Source organism: Musca autumnalis, unplaced genomic scaffold (assembly GCF_047663935.1).
Source record: "Musca autumnalis isolate F117 unplaced genomic scaffold, ASM4766393v1 scaffold_1, whole genome shotgun sequence".
NCBI classification, from domain to species: domain Eukaryota; kingdom Metazoa; phylum Arthropoda; class Insecta; order Diptera; family Muscidae; genus Musca; species Musca autumnalis.
Window position 1 is genome coordinate 245,111,288 of NW_027411644.1, and position 13,392 is coordinate 245,124,679.

The 13,392-nt window shown below is 35.4% G+C and overlaps 1 protein-coding gene across 3 annotated transcripts in view; it reads left to right on the forward strand.

The window, feature by feature from the left end:
* Dscam3 (Down syndrome cell adhesion molecule 3) overlaps positions 1 to 13,392 on the forward strand; it is a 457,425-nt gene that overhangs the window by 202,839 nt on the left and 241,194 nt on the right. For all 3 annotated transcript variants that reach the window (XM_073960642.1, XM_073960641.1, XM_073960643.1), the window contains exon 8: positions 9,820 to 9,937. In XM_073960642.1, the coding sequence (XP_073816743.1) occupies positions 9,820 to 9,937 (118 nt within the window). The remainder of the gene's footprint in view (positions 1 to 9,819; positions 9,938 to 13,392) is intronic.

Consider the following 13,392-nt stretch of genomic DNA (forward strand, 5'->3'; position numbering starts at 1 on the left):
CCCCAATTTCACAATTTTTTATTTCCATATTTATGCCCAAAAAAGGAATATTTTGTCGCTTCGACTAGAATACGCCATAATGAAGCGAATCTAGTAGTTTTCAACTTTTAACAAATATTGATTTTAAAAGAATTTCACTTTTAAAAATTATTTTCCGTGTGGAAAATTCAGAGGGAAATATTCATGATGGCACCGTATATCTATACTTATAAAATAGTTCAGTAATGATGACTCACTGACTCACTGATTCACTGACTCACTGACTGACTGACTGACTGATAATCAACGCCCAGACTAAACGGCTAAAGCTAGAATCTTGAAATTTTGGGTGAGGGTCACTCTTGGTCCGAAGGTGTCAGATAAGGCTGGATTTTTGGAAATTCGAACTAGAACTGTACTAAAAGTACTAAAAGGTACTAAATATGGTACCCTTTGTATTAGGCAAACGCGAAGAGCTAGAATTCTGAAATTTGGAATGAGGTTCACTGATGGTGAGTTAGAAAGGTGTACCAAATGGTTTTTGGAAATTCGAACTATAAGTGTACGAAAAGTACTAAAAGTTACTAAATTTAGTACTATTTGGTATTACGTGAACGGATAGAGCTAAAATCTTGAAATTTGGAATGCAAATCAAGGTTAGAAAGATGAGTTGATACAAGGAGGTGGTTTTGAAAATGTGCACTCATGTGTACGAATAGTACTAAATGGTACTAAATTTGGTACAATTTGAATTAGGGCGAACCGATAAAGTTGGAATTCTGAAATTTGTGAATTACTATTACTGTTGGAGTGTAGGTTAGAGATATGGAGGTAGTTTTCGAAGTTCGTACATATGGGTACGAAAGGTACTAAATAGTACCAAATAAGGTGCAATTTGGATTTGGGGGAACGGATGGAGCTGAAATCCTGAAATTTAGAATTAGGATTACTGTCGGGGTGTAGGATAGAAGTATTTTGGAAATTCGTACTTTTGGGTACGAAAAGTACTAAATGGTACCAAATTTGGTACAATATGAATTTAAGTGATCGGATAGAGCTGGAATAGTGAAATTTGGAATTAAGATTACTATTGGAGTGTGGGATTGGGATACTTTTGGAAATTCGTACTTATGGCAACGAAAAATACTAAATGGTACCAAATTTTGTACAGTTTGGATTTGGGTGATCAGATACATTTGGAATCCTGAAAGTCGAAAGTAAGATTACTTTTGGAGTGTTGGGTAGAAGTAGGTTTGGAAATTCGGACCTATGGGAACAAAAAGTACTAAATGGTACTAAATTTGGTACAATTTGGAATACGGTGATCTGATGCAGCTGTAATTCTGAAATTTGGAATTAAGATTACTGTTCGCGTGTAGGATTGAGATAGTTGTGGATATTGGTACTCTTGGGTACGAATAGCGCTAAATAGTACTAAATTTGATACAATTTGGATTTGGGTGAACGGATATAGCTGAAATTCCAAGATTTGGAATAAGGAGTACTATTGGAGTGTGGATAGATAAAGTTTTGGAAATTTTTAGTTATGGGTAGGAAAAGTACTAAATAGTACTAAATTTGGTACAATTTAGGTTTCAATGATGGGATACATTTGGAATCGTGAAATTCGGAATTAAAATTGTTGTTGGAGTGTTGATAGAGGTAGGTTTGGGAATTCGTACTTTGGATACGAATAGTACTAAATGGTACCAAATTTGGATTTGAGTTATCGGATGTATTTGGAATTCTGAAATTCGGAATTAAGCTTATTGTTTGAACATAGCACTGAGGTAGTTTTGAAAATTTGTACTTATGTGTACGAAAAGTACTAAATGGTACCAAATCTGGTACAATTTGGATTTGGGTGAACGGTGAACTGGAATCCAGAGATTCGGAATAAGGATTACTGTTGGTGTGTAGGATTGATGAAGTTTTGAAATTTTTAGTTTTATGGGTACGAAAAGTACTAAATGGTACCAAATTTTAATTTATGTGATCGGATACATTTGGAATCCTGAAATTCGGAATTACGATTACTGATGGAGTGTTGAAAGAGGAAGGTTTGGAAGTACGTACTTTGGATACGAAAAGTACTAAATGGTATCAAATTTGGTACAATTTGGATTACTGTGATCGGATGCAGCTGTAATCCTGAAATTTGGAATTAAGATAACTGTTGGCGTGTAGGATTGAGGTAGTTGTAGAAATTCGTACCCACGGGTACTAAAGTACTAAATGGTACCAAATTTGGTACATTTGGTGCATTTGGGTGAACGGATATAGCTGGAAACCCGAGATTTAGAATAAGGAGTACTGTTTGAGTGTAGGATTGATAAAGTTTTGGAAATTTGTAGTTATGGGTAGGAAAAGTACTAAATAGTACTAAATTTGGTACAATTTGGATTTCAGTGATAGGATACATTTGGAATCGTGAAATTCGGAATTAAAATTGATGTTGAAGTGTTGATAGAGGTAGGTTTAGAAATTCGTACTATGGATACGAATAGTACTAAATGGAACCAAATTTGGATTTGAGTTCCATTTAGTTTGAACATAGCACTGAGGTAGTTTTGAAAATTTGTAGTTATGGGTACGAAAAGTACTAAATGGTACTAAATTTGGTACAATTTGCATTTTGGTAATCTGATGTAGCTGCCATCCCCAATTTTGAATTCAAAATACCTGTCGAATTGTAGGATTGATAAAATTTTGGAAATTTTTAGTTATGGGTAGGAAAAGTACTAAATAGTACTAAATTTGGTACAATTTGGATTTGAGCGAACGGAAAGAGTTGGAATCAAGAAATTTGGAATTAAGATTATTGTTGGAGTGTAGGATTGAGATATAGAAGTAGTTTTTGAAATTCGTACTTATGAGTGCGAAAAGTACTAAATTTGGTACAATTTGGATTTGAGCAAACGGCTAGAGCTGGAATCTTGAAGTTTGGAATTAAGATTACTGTTGGGGTGTAGGATTGATGAAGTTTTGGAAATTCGTACTTATATGTACGAAAAGTACTAAACTGTCCTAAATTTGGTACAACTTGGATTTGAGCGAACGGGTAGAGCTGGAATCAAGAAATTTGGAATTAATATTACTGTTGGAGTGTAGGATTGAGATATGCTACAACTTGGATTTGAGCGAACGGTTAGAGCTGGAATCTTGAATTTTGGAGTTAATATTTCTGTTGGGGTTAGTTTTGGAAATGCGTACTTAGTTTTAGAAATGCGTACTTATGCTTACAAAAAGTACTACATTTTGTACAATTAGGATTTAGGTGAAATTATAGCGCTCGAATCCTAAAATGTGGAATTAGGTACACTTAGGGGTACGAAATGGTTCCATGTATGGTACAATTTTGTATTGGATGAACGGATAGATCTGGATTCGTGAGATTTGGAATTAAGATTATTGTTATCATTTGCTTATAACGTCCGATTTAAGAAATATGTGCCATAAATATACGTAAAAAGTTGTAAATGGCACAGGATTTGGTACAATTTGTTATTGTGTAATGGGAATTTTGAAATAATAGGAGGAGGTTCGTATGTATATATTTACATGTAAAGTACTAAATAGTTCTATAATTGGGGGAACAGATAGAGCTAGAAATGAGGATGGCGGTTGTTGGGTTAGGCCGTATTTGCGCTGAGAACCTCAATTAAAATATCTCAAAAAATGTGGATTACTCTTGATGTGTAGGCGTGACAAAAATCGAACTAAAGTGGTACGTATTAGTACACAAAATGTTTCCACCATTCTATATTATATATTGTTCATTTGTTTTATATATTTAACGCATACGAAGTAGCGGGCACTTTGCTAGTATTTTTATATGTTTTTAATAAAATATGAACGATTTTATGTAATATTCAATATTTTCTTAGCCTTAATTTCTTGCTCATTTGTTATTCTGTCAAATAATTTTGGCCGAGCAGAAACTGTCAACATATTTGGATACATACATTTTGACATTTCTGATGGAGTTTTTGAACAAATCTGTATTAGAAAGCAACTTTTGTTGTAATAAGAGGGCTGGGTTATAGGAAATTTTCTAAGTCTTTAAGTCCAGATTTATTGTTGTGGCGGAATAGTAATTAATAACATGATAATCTGCTAAGAAATCGACGTTTAACGGCAATAAACTTAATTTAGAACACTTTTTGATGACTTTCCAAACTTAATTTGATGATTTTCTTCAAAAAAATTACTTGCATATTTTGCATATTTTTGCATATTTTGCATATTTTTTGCATATTTTGTGCATATGCAAATATGCAAAAAAAATAAAAAATATGAGCCTGTCATTGCATTCAGTTTTCTTCAAAACGAATTTTGGTCCAATCAGAATTTTCGTATCTTTATTAATAAAAAATATGCAAATATGCAAAATCCGATGTCTACTCATGATATAGGGATATTCTCAGAAGATTGGTTTACCTTTGAAAGAGTTAAATTTGGTTCGTGGAACGTAGAAACCGTTGTTTGCGGAATTAGATTAATCGTTTGGCCCACCAGCGGTCACTGTCTTACTATTTTAATCCGATTAATTACATTTATTATTTATTGCACTAAATGAAGATGATGACGATCTGGTGTCAACTAGTGTATACAGTTGAGATGTCGTCAACATTTTTTGTTAGAAAAAATACGAATTTGTTGTTGATGAACTGGATATTAATAGATCATGTGACTAGATTATCTCTAGAGTTGCAAAATTGGAGCCGGAATTAGTGAATTATGGCAAAGATTAAGTCACCTTCGTAGCCTAAAAGACCCACGATAGACGTTTAGCGATGTTACGCTAACTGATCCGAAGAGGTGTACAATCTATTTGAACGAACATTTGTCGAACTGCTCGGATGTGATAGGGTGAAGAAAATAGCACTTGTAGCATTAGATCTCTTCCTGTCGATGAGGAACCACCAGAACGTACAGATATTGCATATGGGGATTTGTGAGTGAAATCGGGCACTTTTTCAAAATGAGGTTTTTGATTTCCTTTATTTGTTGCTGTGGTGATGCTGCTCATTAGCAAAATATTTTAGTATATTTTCAGATTCTTTGACTTAAGGTTTCAGAGATATCGCGCCTTAAAAAAGTCGAATTCTGCAAAGACCATATACAAAGAAATACTCATAATTTCTTTAATATTGGTCCAAATAGATTTTTTTTGTATTTTTCTAGTTTTTTTTGCAATTTTCGCGATTTAATATTTAAAGTAAATTTTTATAATTTTATTTTTATCTTCGATTTTTTTGATATTTTTTTGCATTAAGCTATAATTAATTACAAAAATTTTAAGTCCTAGTTGGCAGTGGGATTCGTATAATTACAATATTTTCTTATCTTTTTTAATTTTGTCAATACAATTTTTCCTTTTTACCAATGAGAAACATTTGTTATTTTGCCAAAAATTTTCAAAAATAATTTCTTAACATTTGTTTTCTTGTTTTATTTAGGAATTTATCTTAAACATCATAAAAACGGAGTTTTTTTCGATTTTGAAAATGGATTTGCAATTATTGTACTAGCCGGACAATAAACATACTAAACTGAATATCAAATAACTACAGCTCGGAAATTATATGACTGGGCGTCCGAGACAAATTTATTAAATATTAAAATGGTATATCTTTCAACAGATGATTATTTAAATACGGAAGAGGATTTGAATGCACAAAAACTTATTTAGTAATACCCAGTACCCAAAAACAAATGTAAATAAATGCAAAGTATTGTTTTCGTAGTATCGTTTACAAAATAAATAACAAAAAATTTCAAGAAAATCGAAGAGTACAATCATTGATAAAAATTGGTTTTACATATTAAATCGCGAAAATTGAAAAAGATTTTTCTATTTGCACCAACATTAACAAAGTTATGAGTATTTCTTTGCATATGTTTTTTACAGAATTCGTTTTTTCAATGCTTGATATCTCTAGACTCTTAGTCCAAAAAAGCTGAAAATATACTAAAATGTTTTGCTGATGAGCAGCATCATCACAGCAAAGAATAAAGGAAATTAAAAACCTAATTTTGAAAATGTGTCCGATTTCACTCGGAATTCCCCATATGCTAAAAGAGGAGCAACGCTAAATCATCAAAAGCGTTAGGCCCTGGCGGTATCTCCGCGGTAATGCAGAAACTGCTGGATAAACCAAAAGTTGAGCTTCTCACGAAAGTTATCAAACTGTCGACAGCCACCCACATCTTTGTCCGAATTCTGGAAAATGGGCAGTGTGGTCCCGCTACACGTAGCAAAAACTCTTGAGGATTTATTCCTCCCCACCATCAGGAATAGCTATACGGTAGCAGATCATTAACATGAGTTCTGTAGGCAACACGTAACTACAAAAGCGATGCACCTCATCTCCAATCATATCAGCCTCGGACTCATGGTAGCGCTTGACTTTCCAAAAGCTTGTGATTATGTCAAACATTCCATGCTGTTTGAGTAAATCTAACAGAAGTTTGAAATACTATTTGATAGTCAATTCTATGTCTGGATGCTAGTCCTACATGAAATACAGGAACAAGAAGTTCAAGACGCGTAGAGTGAAGAAGGGAGTTCCCCAAAGTGTTTAATCTTCTCATAGTCCAACTACTCCACACGGCATTGATATCGATTGCACGACCTTGGCATCTGGTAACTCCGTGATGTAATTTGTGAAATGTGCGAGGAATATGAACATGTCACTAAGTCTGCGGCCACTCTGTTCACTACGTGGACTCCAGAGAACAGAGTTCAAAGTCTGAACAAAGATTCTTAGGGTAACATTCGGCACTATGTTTATGTCGTCCGTGCATCCCACAGCTATCTGCGACAAACTGAGATGTAGGAAGAAGTTCCGCAAGTCCCTAGCCGGCAACAGTTGAGATGCACGTAAAGAAACTTGGTCGACCAAATATAACGCGATAGATCGGTCTGTGAAGGTTATGGGCGCCAGTGGACCGTCTAAGGAGAGAGTACAGTTGTAAAACTGTATAAGAGAGAACCCCCAGATCAGCCAGCCTATTAGGTTTGGACATGATTCACACAGATGCAGTCGCAGATGCCATAAAAAACTATCATGTGAATGCTTTCCCATCTAAATCCTATTCATCTATCACAGCTGAAGCATGTCAGTTGCCACTACAGACCAGATTAGTTTTGGCTCAACTACGTTCGGAATGGTGGTATGATACCGTGCAAAACATATGTCATATTAGTTGAAAAACCTACTCAACTAATTCCAGTTGCTTTGTGGTTGGAACCAATAGAAGCAGACACATTCCTAGACCTGTAAATAATCAGGAATACGAGGTGCCATGACATAACTCCCAACGGACATAACACTCAAATCAATTTTGGGAATTTTGTCCGCATTTGATGAGGGACAAACATACTCCGAAAAATAATGGCACTTATATCCGTTGGGAGTTGTGCATGTCACGGCATCTCATGTTCCTGATTAATCTGGCTCTATCTCCAGGTCTGCCACCGTGGTGCAATGGTATGCACACCAGCCCTACACGCTGAAGCTCGTGGGGTCAAATTTTCGAGGGTGGTAAAATACCTCTCAGTGATTTTGGCGACATGTCCTTAATATTTCAGTCACGTAAACCTTCTCTTCATGTGGTGTCTTTAGAACATGCCGTTCGGACTCAGCGATAAACAGGGACTAGACACTTGGCAGGGATTTGAGACTTCATATTTTGGACAGATAAAAACACCGGTAACGCTTGGAAAATTTTCGTCGTAATGTTTTGGCTGTTACGTCCACAATATTTGTGGGAGTTATGCCCGAGTTCATTGACGCACATAAGTCTGTAATTCTAACGGAATATCATACGCTGTTGTAACAAAAACCAGACTTCCTTGCTCTTCACTGCAGGGGAATGTGCTTGTACAAAACCCGACAGTTTGAAGTTTCACTCATGGTTACAATTTTCAGACTTCAGTCGGGCTCCTTTATATCTCCCGCTTTTCCATTTCCCTTTCTTTCCTTAGAAAAAAAGTTTCTCCTCTCTCCTTTTTCTCCCTCTCTCGTGCCCCAGCCGTTGCAACTGGTTCTCGACTAGCCCTATATCGCGACACTCTTGGCCATACCATATGCTATTTTTTTTTTTTTTTTTTTGGTCTGGAGACACCCGTGTGCATTTAGTAATGTCGAGATGTTAGATGTTTCAATTTATGAAAATCGGCTAGGATTTTAATATTAACTATATTATAGGGCCCAAATTACCTATATTTGTCCATATATGCATATTGGAACATTTATGGCGCTTTTTTTTCCAGAATTCGTTTTTTAGCCACAACTATGAACTGGTAAAATGTTTTCATCGATTGGAAAATAATTGTGGCCTGCAGATCGATTTTCTGAAAATTTGCCTTTGAACGCTATACAAAGTACTATGGGAATAAAGATCGGTCAACGGGAACGGGTTTTTGTAGAAATCGTTTCTTAGCCACAACAATCAACTGGTAAAATTTTTTCATCGATTGGACCATAATTTTCGTAAAAATTTACCTTTGGCCCCATACAAATTACTATGGAAACAAGGATCGCTAGGTTGGCACAGGCTAACGTTAACCTACCACATGAAAAAAAAATTAGAGGTAGAAGTTCCAAAAAAAGAAATTTTGTTTTTTGGGTCACTCTAATGGCTGCAAATTCAGGAATCTCTTATTTTTTAGTTCAATCGAAATTTTGCCGTCGCCAAATGTATGAATCATACAAATTATTTCAATTGTATACATGTGGACGGCAGCAGAATATTTCCACTTATATTCAAAGAATAGCATTAGTTTACGTTCTAAAAGTAATTTTTATTCGTACAGAGCATATGCACAGGGGTATTTGTATTGTGGACTTTGCTTATTCCGTCTATAGTGTTACTTGCTCCTTTGAGTTATAAAAATAAAAATGATTAATGAGGAAGCAACCCATAGGTTCCTTTTTTCATTGTTTAGTATAGACCTCATACCACTATCTTCAGTCTTTGTATTCTAAACCGCAAATATAATCCCTTTTAGAATAAAAAATTTTTTAACACAAACAAACATACCATGATTACAAAGATAACAATTCTGTCACACTTGAATAAGCACAAAAGGAGACTAAGTGATTTTCAAAATACCAATAACATATTTTTCATCCATGGCTTTTAAATTATACCTTCTATAAAAGTTGTTGTTCACAAATAGAAAATTCATTAAGATAATAGGAAATTGTAGCATAATTCAAAACTGTTCTTTCAATGAGATTTTTTGGGATTATTTATATCGCCTCAAAAAATATTTGTACCTTGTTGCCAGTCCACATTGTGAGCGAGCGATCGACCGGAGGCAATGATTTTCTAAAAGCAATTTCACGTAAAAGCTTACATTGTCAATAATCTGTTATGAATATTGATTTCCATTATGCCGGGATTACAGAAAATCCTTCCTCCCAAACATAATTTCCTCTTTCCCAAAATTTCCAACCCTCTTCACCGCCCAGATTATATGAGGAACATATTTTTAAAACCAATTTAAACATATCATAGCTCAATTACCATAAAAAACATATTTTTTCAAACAGCCTCCTCAGCTTTACAAAGCAAACACTCAACATTGGCTAAGATGGAGTAATTCATGATTTTCATACTTCAATGCTTATCTGTATGGGTGCAGGAAATTGGTTATGTTCGCCGCCTCGGCTGCAGAGTGTATGTTGCGTGTTTGCGTTTGAGTGTATGTGTCTCTGTTTGTTTTGTACTCTATTCACTTTTCGTTTCAGCATCATTTTCCACTTATTTTCCTTTTACTACTTTAATTTCGGTTCTCTGTATGTGTCTGTGTTTCTTTCATTGCAGATGGTATCGTGTATCGGATTCATCAGCCCTATATCCAATACCATCATCACAGCGTGTGATATTATCCCGAACATTGTTGCTTATCAAAAATGCTGACGAACGTGATGCAGGCAAATGGGTGAGTATGAATGAATATAAAATGTGAAGTGGTAAAACGGAATGAACCAAGAAAACACACGGATATTATTGTCGTGGTGGAGAAATGGGTTGGAAGTTGGTCGGTCGGTAGACTTCATTCCATTCTAACATCTAAATGAAACGGATGTCGAACACAACATTTTACTGCTCTTTCTATTCATACTACGCTTCCTACCTCATCCACTTCGAAAAGGAAGGAAGTAAGTCAATGTATTTACAAATGTGTTAGCATGCATTGAGGACTTTGCTGTATTGTGTTTTAAGCAGAGTACACTGATGCCACAAAAAATGGGGAAATAACTGACAGACTCAGTGCATCATCAAGCATTTGGCGTTGGGTGTCTGATACAGTGTCTTCTGAAATTATAAAAATTTGCGGGACTTTAAGGAGGGTATATTCGCTTTTATTATACCGTACACCAAACTGTGGTAAAGGGTATTATGATTTTTTGTGAATTTGTATATATGAGCTAACATGTGCCGCGCGTCCTAGGAAAACAAATACCTAAAAGATGACGACCTTCACCAAAATTTTACAGACCATGATATGTGAGCCTGCTCTTGGAATGTTTGGACTCCTTATAGAGAAAGTGTAGCTTACTCATTGACAGTTGTACTTGAAAAGTACAAGGCCGATAATACTACCATACAGGAAATACAATGCACGATGGGGCCAATGACAGGTTTTCGAGGCAACAAATCACTGGGGCAAGCTAGACCTTCCAAATTTTGTACAGATGTTTATAATGGGCTTAGAAACTAATATGCCAAATTTGGTTCATATCGGTTCATATATACATATAGCTCCCGTATATATGTTCGGCCGATTTCAAGCAATTGATAGACCAAACACGCAAATTCTGCCCAATTTTTATGCGATTTGGGAAATACCACGGAATTAGGACTACAAATAAGTTTGCCAAGTTATATTGAAATCGGTTCTGATTTTGATATTGCTCCCATATATATTTTCGCCCGATTTTAGGTATTTGGTCACCAATCCCGCTATGTATGTCCAATCTTGATGAAATTTGAAATGTGTGACGGATTTTGGTCCAGAAACATTTTTGGCTAATCATATTGAAATCGGTTCAGAATTGGATATAGCTCCATGTATATGTTCGCCCGATTTCAGGCAAATGATTGACCAAGCATGCAAATTCCATCAAATTACAATAAAATTTGCAAAATGTAACGGAATTCGGACTACAAATAAGTTTTTCAAGTTATATTGAAATCGGTTCAGATATAGAAATAGCTCCCCTATATACGTATGTTCAAATTTCATGGTTGTGGTTTGTTATAAGTTAATAAAACAAGGTTTCAAATTTAGTAAAAATCGGCTAAGATTCCGCCACAAAAGCCAAAGTTTGTCTGCGATATCTTGGAAATTATATATTATTATATACGTCTATTAAATTTTTCCGAAATCCAATTGATAACATTAATGGGTTTCCGATTATTCTCCAACCAAAACATAAAAATGTCCATAATTTTAAGTATTACGACATCTGAAATCAGATTTTTATGAAAAGGCGCAGCTGGGCGCAGCTAATTTTTTCACAAAATGATAGTACACATTAATACCTTTCACCACATATATATAATATCCTAGATCTACCTAGATCTCAAAAGTTATACTCCAGAGAACACATAGATAACAAAGCAAAATACTCCAAAAAAGACATAACATCTTAACTCAAAAATACATTTACCACACATAACATTTTTATTATTTGTTAACACTATCTTATTTTACATACCCATTGAAGAGCTTTCCATGTTTAAAAAATATAAAAATGTTGAAATGTTCTTTTTGGCGCCGAAAAATGCTTTCACTACTTATTTATAATGAATGTCGGAAAATGATGCATAAGAAAATATGTCACCATTGCCAGATCAGTATGTCGCTATGTGATGTTACCAGATTGATTTATTTTTTTATTTTTAGTGATTCAGAGTGTTGGCAATCGAAATCCGTTATTATTTTTTTCAAATTGTTCACTTCAAAATTTGACTTTTTGCCTCGAAAACCTGCTATTGGCCCCATCGTGCAATGGATTGGAAAATGTGTCACTAAAACACCTAAAGGCGACGCACTGTATTATAGCTACAATGACACAAAGCATGTGTGGGGTTGCGGATTCGTAGTTGGTCGGAGGTTAAAACATCTGGTATTCTGCTTCACCCCTGTAAATGAAAGACTTGTTAAAATTTGTATTCACCCTCATGCAGCCACTGAAGGCAAGGACGAACAGACCAAAGATATTTTTTGCGAGCGATTTGAAGAAACATATGCCCGTTGTTTCCTGCCCATAACATTATCATTATTCTAGGCGATCTGAATGTCATCATTGGAAAGGAGAATATCTTTGGCCCAACAAACGTCTGACAATATATCCAATACGAGCGAATGAGGCTGATAGACTTCACAGCGGCAAAAAACGTGGTAGTTAGCAGTACCAGATTTAAGCATCTCGACACTCCTAAGGGCACAAGGCTGTCTGCAGACCAAAAAAAAAAAAACAGTAAGGACGGCATTAAGTTCGGCCGGGCTGAATTAGTTATACTCTCCACCACGAGTTGTATTGAAATAAGATGGAACAGTTAGTTTCCTTCCGTTTATGAAGAAGACTAAATGCAAAATTTCAGCAAGTTCGATAAAACAATGTGGTTACCTTTAAAATACCAAAATTCAGGAGGTACCACTCTATGGGGGATATAGCAAAACATCGATCTATACCGACAAATTTCTGGCGGAAAGTTTTTAGACTCACAGAAGACTTGATAGCAAATTTCCCATATGTTTTTCGGTATGATAATGTGGCTAAAACCTTCAAAATACCGAACATGAAGATGTACGCTTCTAGGGGGTATGGGTAGACGTGGATCTATACTGATAATTTTCTTCTGGTATAACCGTTCTACGGGGCGATATGAAGGCGTGGATCTATACCAACAAATTTAGGGGAGAAAGTTGAGTACCACTAACGGAGACTAAATACTAAATTTCTACCAGTTCGATGGGTTATTGTGACCACTACCTGCAAAATACCGAAAATCGGGAAGCACCGTTCTATGAGGGCTATATGAAGGCGTGGACCTGTACCGACAAATTTCAGGGGTACCAACGAAGACTAAATACCAAATTTCAGTAATAATTTCGATTGGTTATTGTTATCACTAACATCATAATACCGAAATAAGGAGGTACCCTTGTATGGGGGTTATATAAAGGCATGGTCCTATACCGGCAAACTTCTTGGGAAAAGTTGTGTATACCCCCAACGAGGACTAAGTACCAAATTTCAGCCATTTATAATGAGACTAAAACCTCAAAACACCGAAAATCGGGAGGTACCGTTTTATGGGGGCTATATCAAAACGTGGATCAATCAGGGTTTCATGATATTTTTCCGAGAAAACTATGTAACT